Source organism: Porites lutea, chromosome 13 (genome assembly GCF_958299795.1).
Source record: "Porites lutea chromosome 13, jaPorLute2.1, whole genome shotgun sequence".
NCBI classification, from domain to species: Eukaryota; Metazoa; Cnidaria; class Anthozoa; order Scleractinia; family Poritidae; genus Porites; species Porites lutea.
In genome coordinates this window covers 1,442,278-1,453,780 of record NC_133213.1, presented here as the reverse complement: position 1 = coordinate 1,453,780, position 11,503 = coordinate 1,442,278, and the positions used below count along the sequence as shown (strand labels likewise).

The 11,503-nt window shown below is 37.9% G+C and overlaps 1 protein-coding gene across 1 annotated transcript; it reads right to left on the bottom strand.

The window, feature by feature from the left end:
* Positions 1-62: 62 nt before the first annotated feature.
* Positions 63-11,498, bottom strand: LOC140923765 (RNA-splicing ligase RtcB homolog). Its single transcript, XM_073373836.1, has 20 exons — positions 11,304-11,498; positions 9,545-9,623; positions 9,297-9,364; positions 8,999-9,047; positions 8,661-8,711; positions 8,489-8,583; positions 8,042-8,103; positions 7,034-7,083; positions 6,655-6,761; positions 6,061-6,165; positions 5,410-5,464; positions 5,235-5,296; positions 4,187-4,393; positions 3,446-3,541; positions 3,205-3,251; positions 2,608-2,671; positions 2,110-2,138; positions 1,112-1,202; positions 675-717; positions 63-311 (listed from the first exon to the last, which is right to left on the bottom strand). The coding sequence occupies exons 1-20, from the start codon at positions 11,403-11,405 to the stop codon at positions 247-249; spliced, it is 1,527 nt and encodes a 508-aa protein (XP_073229937.1). The 5' UTR covers positions 11,406-11,498; the 3' UTR covers positions 63-246.
* Positions 11,499-11,503: the final 5 nt, after the last annotated feature.

Genomic DNA, 11,503 nt, shown 5'->3' with positions numbered 1-11,503 from the left:
AACAAGCGTTTTTGGAAGTAACAATAGTTAAAGTTGCTCTGCAGCATGTTTAATACTTGCCTCCTCGGTTCCTGAGTTCCTGAGTCTGAGTCCTCTGTTTCTGAGTTCCAATATTCCAGTCTCTTTCTCTCCTTACCAATCCAGTGTACGCGAAATCGGGAGCAGTGGATCGAGACTCTTTGATATCCAACATAGGATCTTTACAGTCATCATAGACCATGGTTTTCCTAAATTGTTTGAGTGCTTTTATCCTTTGATCACGGCGATTGGCCTGAGTTTGATCGCCTTTTGACTAATTCCTGCATCGTGACCTGAAAAAACGTAGTATTGAATAGTACTGTATAGTACTGTAAATATAGTAATGTATCAGACTTGTACGCAATGTCACAGACAAAAATCTGTTTATTCTACTTACGCTTTTAACTCGTAAAATCTAACTCAGTAACATGTAAATATAATTACAAGATTATTACACTGCAAAAACTGATATATCGACTGAACAGAAAAAATATTAAAATATTGTACGAAATGATTAAACTGAATTTGTTAAATAAACCGTAATTTTAAAAGCTATTTTTCCTCAAATCATTAGAGAAACTGAATAAACCTCATGACACTTATGATATTTCTCGGAAAGAAACAAAGTTGGCCAGTAAATAAGTAGAGTTACTTACAGGTATTGACTACATCTGTTACGTTTTTGTAAGATTCAGGTGCCTGAAAGAGGTTGAATGACGTTAACATGGACAGTAAAGATAGCGTTAAACTCATCGCCAATTGATGAGCTTGGGAACTGGTGCCTAAAAGGTTAGCGAAAAATAAGGCAAGGAGGTAACCAAGGCAACCCTGGAAGCGGGAACCACCCCTGCCAACAGCCGCTAACTTGCACCATCACACTGAGAAAAATACTCAGTGGAAAAGATACTTACCAAGTGAAATGTACTTACCTGCACACCCACACATGACAGAAGGGAGGGAGGAGAGGGAGCAAGAATCGGCAAAGATTCGCCAACACAAGGCAAAAGTGATCCGCAACGATCAGCGAAAATACCTTGCAAAATAATGCAAAAGGATATTGGCCCTGAAAACCCCAAATATGTGAAAAGCGTACCTCTTCCATGACAAGCTTTGGCGAGGCAACTCTGATAGATATCCCCTTTGACTTAAGATTATCCAACACATCTTGATAATCAAGCTGTCGTCTAAAAACGAAAAACAAAGCATAGTAAAGTAGTTCGTGACGATCCAAAATCAAGAAATGCGAGAGGAAGTGGCCTTTCTCGAAAAGGGTGATTTGATCGACAGGAGAAGGCATTTTCTCATAATCATGGAGATTTTAGTTGAGATTTTATTTATCATTAATGACGAGTTCTTTAAGTCATACTTTCAAACAAAAGACAGACAGACCTTGTTTCAGTTTACTTGTACGCTATCCATTCTAATCTTATCAAATTTTCCTCATAAATACTCTCTCCTAATGCTTTCCTGTATTTCTTCTGTGTTTGGCGTGCGCGTAGACGTCTCCAGATTCCCCATTTTAGAAAAAGAAGGAACCTGGGGCGAGTTAACTTTCGCAAAGACTTCTGGGACTGTTACTAGGGACAACGAAAAAATTGACCAATAGCTGACCGGCGCGTCCCCAGTTACGATCCCAGAAACCATTGCGGCTCCAGTTCTTTTCTTGTTTTAAAGTGGCGAATAGGAGATGCTTGAAGGCTATTCCGTGTTTTGTTTCATTTCAACACCATTATTCGAAAGTGGTTTTGGTAAATTCAAGTACTAACTGATAGATGCCAAAATCAACTAGCCCCTTAACTCTTAAAACCCTAATATCAGCATGTATATTCTCCTTACTGTTTCCCACATATTCCCTATACTATACTTTATTTTCATACACATCAATTTGCCATGCATCTCCGCCTGCAAATAGTGAAAGTTAGACGATGCGGGCGGAGTTATGATACTGATGACGAGGATTTGCCTCACAATCAAGACCTTTTTTAATTGTTGATAATTTGCTTTTTCCTTACGACCTCAGTTATCGATTGACGGTGCTAGTATAAGGAGAAATTAACAGTTGGCCACCTTTAGGGACCGACCAAAGCTTACCGAGACTTGGATCTAGATAAAGCTCTGCCCTATAAAAACACAACAGTGCATAGTGAGAAGTTTTTTAAAAAAACAAGTAACCTTTCAAAGCTGACGTAAAGTTATTAAATTGTATAAAAAGTATTTTTTACAAAATTCATGCTTCCCTGAAACTTAAAAAAACAATTCTGAGCTTTTGGAGTCAATTAAGGGTCATTAAGAATCATTTCTAAATATGTAAATCTGCCTCAAGAATCAACTTAGGAGTGGACAAATAATTTGCTTTGAAGTTCACGTTTGTCACTGAAACTGTTTCAACTCTGAAACAGTTTAAGCACCATTACAGAGATGCTGAAGAGCAACTTCAACTTCAACTTTATTTACTAAAAATGTAGATTACAATACACTGGCCCGCAAAATAGCAATTGCTAATTGCTAATTACAGTTTAAGCACTAAGGGGCATTACAAAACAAAGAATTTGGGAATCATCTGTTTGTCTAATCATATACATCACTTACAGCCCCATGACATGTTGTACCAAAGGTTTGTCTCATTCCTTTCTCTGTTCCCGTTAGAACGTAACTGTGTAAAAAAGCAAAAAACCAAAAAAAAGTTGGCTTTTGTATACTATCCTTTTGCTTTCCCACAAAAAGGCTCCACCTTACTGCTCCATTTTTTCCACTAAAATAATCGGTCGCCCTCAAAAAAGTAACTAAAATGCTCGATAACGCTCGTCATACAGACGCTTTTAACGCTAAAACAACATTAGGTGGTAAAACAACAATGTATACAAGTTCATGGTTTTCACAGAGCAAAAGATAACACTCTAACGGCTGTATCAGGGTGACATTTGAGTTTTCTCGGTTTTGAACTTCGACATAAATTGTTCATTTTCTCTTTAAATTATTTTTTTCATTTTCATTTCCTCGCAAAAAAGATATACTTTCCTGAAAAAATTCCACTAAAATGCTCGAATAATGATTCATGCTTTTGCTTCACTAAAAATACTTGGAAAAATGCCAGCAAAATGTACAAAAGCCAAATAAAAAGTCAATGAAGCGTGAGTGAGTACGAAACAAAGGCACTTTGAAGGGTGGGGTGAAGAAGGGGCTTACCTACAAGTACCCATGGTGCCTCCAATAAGAACTGGCTGGCCAGTCAGCTAAAAATAAAAGAAACTAATTCAGTGGAGTTGACAGTTACAGTTGGACAAGGAAATAATGTATTTGCCCCCCCCCCCCCCCCAAAAAAAAAAAAATCAATTTCGTACTACGGACCTCAACGAAGTAATTAAATCGTGATGTACAGAATTTCCTATGCTTACGTACTGAAAAAAAACTACAAAACAATACTAACCTGATAATCTACGGGAATAAGAGGATGATGAGGAGGGAATGCCCTGGTCGATCCTTTTCTATGTACAAGAAGAGTCTTTTGAACGCCATCTAACATCTTTAGTGCGGTTAAGAGAGCCAAAACACAATCTCAAGTTACATTTTTAAATTGTAACACGAAAAAAGACTCGATGAGGTTTTATTTGAATGCTCACACCTTAGGATTTCATCCACAAAGTTCACAGTTAGCAACACAGCTAGATAAATACTATAAGGTGAAAGTACCTAAAGAGGTTTTTTATTTGAATAGTCGCACTATAAGATTTTATCCACAGACTCAAAATTTAGAACTAAATACTAAAATAACGAAATAGTACCATGTGAAACTACCGCTGAAGAGGTTTCGGTTGAATGGTCCACATTAGGATTTCATCCAAAAACTCCAAAGTTTAAACTACAAACTAAACAAATAGTACCATGTGAAAGTACTGCCACAGAGCTTTTGTTTGAATAGTCACACATTATGATTGTATCCACAGAATCAAAAGTTTGAACTACACACTAAATATTATACTTCAACCACATCTGCAAAAGTTAGAACTACCTCAGCAGTCACATGCCTTCAAGTAAATATATTGAAGTTTCTTTATACGTGGCGAGTGCCGTGAGGATACAATCAAAGACAACTGTAAACTAAAAAATATACAAATTTACCTTAGGTAAACAAACGGTATGTTTAAATTAATAAGTACATAAAGGATACATGCTCCTCTATCTTCGCGATGTTGTGTGACACGTCATAGATCAAGTGCATATCCAGATCATCTGGGGTACTTTTGAATACTTTGCCAAACGCTTGTCTTGTTAGGAACGTCATTGTGGATCGGTTGACCCAGGCATAATTAGCTGCGGCAGCCATACCTTTTAGGTAATCCTGCCCCTCTACGGAATTTATTCTTGCACAGGCAAGCTGTAAAAATGTGACATAATACCTTTTAGCCATACCAGAATAACTTTTCACCCAGATTAGAAGGGTTATGTTAGAAAGATTTGGCCGCTGTTACATTAAATCTGTGCTAAAGATTCCGAATTCAAAAGGCGCTTACAACTCAGGACAAACCCTTAGGCGAGAAGTGAAGAATGTAATGGCAGGAAAATGACAAACGTAATGGCAACCAAGTGAAAAAATGATCAACGTACAGGCAGGAAGGTGACGAACGAGATGACAAAATGCTGCAAAATGTAATGGCGGGAACAGCGGGAGAGTGACGACTGACGAACGCAATGGCGGGAAATTGAAAAACATAATGGCGGGAAAATGACAAACAAAATGGCAGGAAAAAGACGAACACAATGGCAGAAAAATAACAAACAGAAGGGCGGGAAAATGACAAACGTAATGTGGGGGAAAAGTAATGAACGCAGTGCGGGAAAATGACAAATGAAATGGCAGGAAAGTAACCAATGCAATAATGGGAAAATGACAAACGTAACAGAGGCGGATCTAGGGGGAGGGTGCAGGGGGTGCGCACCCCCCCCTGAGATGGCCTGCGGTTTTCTAATACAACTGGTATTCTGCAAAAAAATAAAAAAAACTATGTGGTTTATTGGTGTTGAAGTAGAGCAAGAGAAGAGTGCACCCCCTCCTAAAAAGAATCCTGGATCCGCCCTTGCGTAATGGCGCTAAAGTGAACACAAAGTGCCCGGAAACCAAGGAAAAGTTTAGGATATGAATGCGACAACCTTTTTCATTTATTTCGAATAGCTAGTACTTCTTAACCGAAAGAAAAAACCAACAAACGCCAGCAAACCTGTCTGTCGTTAACTTCAATTTTATCTCTTTTCATTGCTTTCTCCATAGCAACCAGGGCATCTGCAAAATTAGAGGCAGAAAAGAAGAAATGACAACGAAAAAGCCTTTTAATTTTTTATAATCGGAGAATTCTATTCAAAATTTCTATTACAATCAAAATTACTATTACTCACCAGTAGCTACTTGATGGCCGAGTCCTCTGCTTCCACTATGGATCATAATACAAACCTGAATTGTTAAAAAAATATATTACTCGGAGTCGGACTAAAATAATTATAGAGTAGCCATAGAGCCAAACCAATATGGCTCGATTCCTGTCTGGGGAAAAAACGTTTTTTTAGAGCTTGTGACATGCTCTTATGGCTGAACATTGCATCTTTCACTTTTATCACAAAATTTAACAGTTGCTATAAATGCCGAAATATCGTGACCTACAATCATTGACAAAACTACTTGAGAAAACACACTCCTTTGAATTCAAAATTCAAAATGCTCTCCCCATTATGTTTAGCTAAGATCAATTTACCCCCGACACAATGTTGGTTCTCAAAAGAGCCTTTGCTTGGAACACCCTCAATGGATGTGAACAAGGATCGTTAAGGGAAGGGGGGGGAGAGTCAACTGAATTGGGGTGGTGGTCTGTCTGGATGCAAAACCATAATTTTGGCCACCTTGGCCCTGTTATCTCGTCAAGATGGTCTTTATCTACTGTCACATAATATGGTCACTAGAATGGGTCAGAGCTCCTGGCTTTTAATATTGGCAGATGGGTAAGACAGACTACCTAATATGCATCAATGCGCAACTTGAACCTCCTTGATTACCTGACCAGGACGATCCACTCCCATTTTCTTTGCAGTGTGCATATTGTATATCTCATCTACAACTTGGATCTCAGCATAATGATTTCCAGCTCCTAATGTACCAAGCTTAACAGGAAAAAATATTTAAGTAAATAGAAGTCATAAAATTTGTGTTAGTAAGGTGGGCTTGGTTTAGTAGTCACACAGTAAAAATGCTAACATTCAATCATGACACAAAAGCTAACTTTTCACAATTAAAACTTTCCTTCTTCTTTCCAATACAATTGCACTGTCAACTTCCACAAAATTCCAACTGTGGATCAGTGATGTCATATAAGCTAATTATAACTCTCTCAGAAATTTCTAGGATATGGCACAAATCAGAGAAATTCGCCAGGGCCAGGTTGTTCAAATGTTGGATAGCTCTACCCACCAGATAAATCACTAACCAGTGGATAAGTATTAGGGAAACTGATTGTGTTATTAACCACTGGACAGAGATTTATCCAGTGGAAAGTGTTATCCACCTTTCGAACAAATTGGCCAAGGTTTAGTTCTCTAGACGACTGTTGACAGCTTGAGAAAGAAACAGCTGCTTTAAGTGTTACAGTGTACCTGTGGTAAGCCTCTTTTCTTTGCTCTCGCACTAACTTTTGCTGGGTCGGCCTGCAACATACGACCATATTCTTCACAGTGTTCCTTGTCTTCAGCCCATGCATACCCTGCGACAAAACAATGTGATTTACAGCTACAATTATGCCAGGAATTCAAAAACTCATCCAAAGATAACTTCAATTTTCTTCACTTCTTTAAATAAGTTTATAGGGAAACCATGCAGTTGATTTGCCGCCATGTCCACTCACACACTGTCAACTGCCTATTGCGTGTTTAGAACTTTTGCTTGGCACTATTAAAATCTTGTGATTTTAACTGCAAAATATTTTTTATTTTGGCCAATGTTAATGAAGGGTTAGGAGGTGATATCAAAGCTTACCTTCTCTTAGAGACCAGTCCACTCCCATGGTGAGAGCTTCCTCTAAATCTCTGAATAATAATAACAAATAAATGTTACAGAGAAATGCCAAATTGACCTTATTCATAAAAACTTTAATTAGTTTTCAATACATCAAATCAAAAACTCTGATTCACAGAGAAATTTGACAATACTGTATGTATCCTACAGCAGACCTAGGGTGACAGGTGTGAGGACTGTGAGACACAGTGTGAATAGATAAAAGCCTCAAGTGTCTGACTTACTAAACAGCTTAATCGCATTCACTGTGGCAGACCCAAGGGGAGGGTCGGGGGGGTCAGGACCTCCTAAATATATGTGTTACAGGCTAAATTTGATTTTAGGTTAATTCTGAATTAACCCAGGTTGATTCTCAATTTCCCTTGTCTCCTAGCCCTAAGATACAAAGGAAATTGAGAATTAACCTACCCATAGGTAAAATAAAATTTAACCTGAAATCAAATTTGACCTGTAACATTTCTGTCAGAACAGACAATTACTTGAAAAAGCACAGCTGCCATTTGGGCTGACGGCAAGGAATTTCCCCCGTCTATGAGGATTGTGACCCACAGCTACTTTCATAGGAGAATAGTAGAAAAATAAAATCAAAAGAAATCCCTCACTGTTTAATTCACTGCCTACTTGTTGTATTTATCCGGCGACTTGAAATCTTAGTGACAGTCCTGAAAAAGTAATTATAACTAACTGTTTCGAAACTGATATAACTACCTCCAAAGAGTCACATATGGCAACTTTCATCTCATAGCCTTATAACATAACTAGCATTTCACCTAACCTTTCAACCAGAGCTTTGTTGAAAATGACAAAATCTGGACTTATCAAATGTCAGATGTAGTGTACCAGTGAACAATATCAGGACAGCAAGGGTGTAGTTATGTTAGACGTACTGACAATGTAATGTGTAGCAGTGTGGAAGGGTGGAAATTATGGGTTTCACTAGATAGAATTCAAAAGAAAAACCCGTCTTACTTTGCTTCCATTGGAATTACACCTTTAGAGCCAACACCCACAGGAATGTGATCAAACAGAGACTGCAAAAAAGGAAGAACAATCTAAGACTCTTTAAATTTGCCACTTCAGAAACGAGAACGAAATGCAGTCAAGTTTACTTTTGCAAAGACTTCAAGGAATGTTACTGGGGACAGGGTAAACAAATTAGCCAGTAGTTGAATAGCGCATCCCCAATAACAATACAAGAGGTCTTTGCAAAAGCTAACTAAGCTTAGTTTCCTTCTGGTTTTAAAAGTGGCGAATATAAGCGTGCAAAATGTAAAGAATTCAAACAGTGGACAGTTAATTGCCCTGTCAGTTCTCAAAGTCCAGTTAGGAGCCTGCAAGCCCACTGTGGAAGACATCAAGTTTGTAATAAAAATATGAGGTGTTGGTTCACCCAGTTGTTTTGGGTATTTCCCTAACCTGAGCTATCTGTTCTTTAACAGGTCGAACGTCCTTTTCATCAAGATTTGTCCTTAACAGTCTTACACCACAATTGATATCAAAACCAACACCACCTGAAGAATAAAAAAACTACCACTTAATTGCTGGTCATCAAGATTTTCTCCTAACAGTAAAAGTCAATACCCCTTACCTGGAGAAACAACTGCTTCTGGAAGAGACATGTCAAAAGCTGCCATGTTACCTAAATATACAACAACATAAATTAGAGATGATAAAAACTTCAAACACAATTACTAGAAGACTGCTCGGTCGGGATGAAATATTTGAAGGTCAAGATAAACCATGGAATTAATAATAATATTTAAAGAAATTTTGGAGTGACCTACCATTCATTATTATTACAGCGGTTTGAAATTAAAAACACAATAAAAATATTCTTCCTTGGCATTATGAAAGAAACAAAATCCTGGCTCCTCTTTTTAGACATGAATGACCCTACAACTAGATTATCAAACAGCTAGAGCTCACCAATAGCAAATCCATAACCTGAATGCACATCTGGCAAGCCAACTGATTTCTGCATGAAAATCATTCAAATGACACAATATTATTACTGAATATTATTTTTAAAATATAGAGACTTGCACATAGGGCCAGTTATTGGAAAAATAAGAAATATATATCTGTTGTGGTTCAATTTTATTTTTTTGGTTTCAAACTCATTATCTTATTATTATCATACACTACCGTACCCAAAGAAACAAAAAAACACAAAATTTGAACCAACGATAAAACTGAACCACAACAATGTACAATGTTGCCTTACACCAACAATTCCAGGTAAAGCTGCCACATTTGCAATCTGCTTGACACCAGGAAGAAACCCTCCAATACCTTGAAAATTATCGAACAAAAAATAATAGAGATATCATGAATCCTGACTATTCTGATTCCAGAATAGAGGAGAAAGAACCCCAATTCTATCCCAAAAATAGTATAAACCCTTCTCTGGATTAATGGTAATATTATTTTATTTGAAGCATTTATAAAATTAAAATAAGTGACTTGGATTACCTTGGGTTCCTGCAAAATGCTTCAGTTCATCAAACATCAGCTTTTCAAGTAAATCATTAATATAAAAGACTCCCTCAACCTTCAGACAAAACATAAAATTTATTGAAACACATAATTTGCAAATACTTCAACATTTGTATAATTTTAAAATCAGGGAAATCATGAGAGTTAATAAAGTTGCTCTCACCATTCAACTGAAGATAATAAATATGTTCAGATGAAGGGGGAGCGTAACTTAATCTCTGTCATATGGTCATCCCTGCAGTTGAAGTTAATTCAGAGCTGTCACGAAGAGGCAGGGACGGGGATTTCCCCCAGCTACTATGAACGTGGCCCCCGGCCACTTTAAAAGGAAAATAGAAGAAAAATAAAACCAAAAGAAATTCCTAGCTGCTTTATTCCCTTTCTACTTGTTGTATTTCCCTGGCAACTTGAAATCCTAGTGACAACCCTGTTTATTCTAAATTAATTTCAAGGAGTGGAGAAGAGTTTCATCATAGAAACTGGCTTGAACCCAGACCTAAACATCTAAAGTTTTGAGGTAATAATCTCTCTGCAGCCACTACACCTCCACATACCCACTGAAAGGGTTCTCAGAATTCACAAGTTGATTTGCTGTCAAAGGGTTAGATTTGTTTTCAGTGGCACAGTCATTGACTTTGAGCGGCTGGTGCCACTGCTAATAAAATTTTGAAAAATTGAAGCAGCTAAGACCGGTTGTCCTTTATTCTGGGTGGGAATGTGACTCCTTTAAAGTTAATACTTAGATCTCAGATTGTAACTCCAAACTGGAATACACTATTGTGTGTGGAGGGAGTCCACGGTAGCAGTATGTATCCAGCATGTGAGCGTGTGTAATAGACAGCAGTGGCGGATCCAAACCTTAAGATAAGGGGGTGGGGGCCCGGTCATCCTGACCCTGATATAAGAGGGGGGCCCAGTCCCCCCCCCCCCCGCCAAAAAAAATTTTCCAGCCCCTTTGGGCCTCACTTTACTCTAAAAATAAGGGGTGGGCAGGGCCCCTCCCCTGGATCCGCCACTGGACAGTAGAATTATGTCCAAGAAGATAGTATATAATTTAATTAATTATGTAGGTACGTAAATAACTAAAGCAACAATTTCCTACCCAAATATTTGACAGTTAACTGTTTCAATTTTAGATTGCTTATTATGGAAATAATAGTTTCAGCATGATGACATAAAACTGTCACGAATACTTTGAGTAGAAAGCTCTGGGTTTTACCTAAAAGTCAGAGAAGGAATGTAGAAAGGGAGAGCTGCAAACCAAGAGGTCAATAAAATAATTGAAACTATTTGTAAATTTCCAAAGTCCTGTATATTTTTCAGTTTTTATGACATTTCCCACATCAGTGTATGAGAAAATTGGTGTTTGAGGAAATACGACAACCTCATTCCCAAGGTCCTCTCATGAGCAAGAAAAGACCCTGGGAATAAGATTGGTGACAGAAAGGAAACCAGAAATGGGAGGGGAGGTGAAATGTGAAGGGTAGGTAAGTGAAGGGAGGAGCGGGGGGGGGGCAGGTAAGGGGTTGGGGTAAAATAAACAATTAAATAGAACTGAGCTAAGCATAAATTAATTAAGTTTACCACCACTTTCTTATTAATTAAAAGAACAAAGGTGATAGTGTGCCTCATAAAGTTTGAATAGCGTGCTGTGGGTAAATTGCTATCGAATGGAACGAAATCTTTTTTAGGTTTAGAACCAAGAACCTAGCCTCTCAACTTAGGTTAAAGTTACCTTCATATTTGGAACAAAGCCTTTCTTTATCAGGAATGAATTCTCATCTTGGCGCTCAATGAAAGAGCATTCTTCTTTATAAGTGCGGTGAGCGCTAGCCATATCAAGATATTGAACTTAAATTTCGCAGAAACGACGCAGAACCATAAAGTCAGCTGAATTTGGCTGAACATGCAACATGGTCACGCGAATCTACAAAC

What these genes read in the sequence shown, in the direction of transcription:
- LOC140923765 (XM_073373836.1), bottom strand. Translation starts at nt 11,405, where the DNA reads ATGGCTAGCGCTCACCGCACTTATAAAGAAGAATGCTCTTTCATTGAG. An exon ending in GTAATTCCAATGGAAGCAAA is followed by an intron (nt 7,084 to 8,041) that starts GTAAGACGGGTT and finishes ATTATTATTCAG; the next exon opens with AGATTTAGAGGAAGCTCTCA. An exon ending in GGCACCATGGGTACTTGTAG is followed by an intron (nt 2,672 to 3,204) that starts GTAAGCCCCTTC and finishes TTTTTTACACAG; the next exon opens with TTACGTTCTAACGGGAACAG.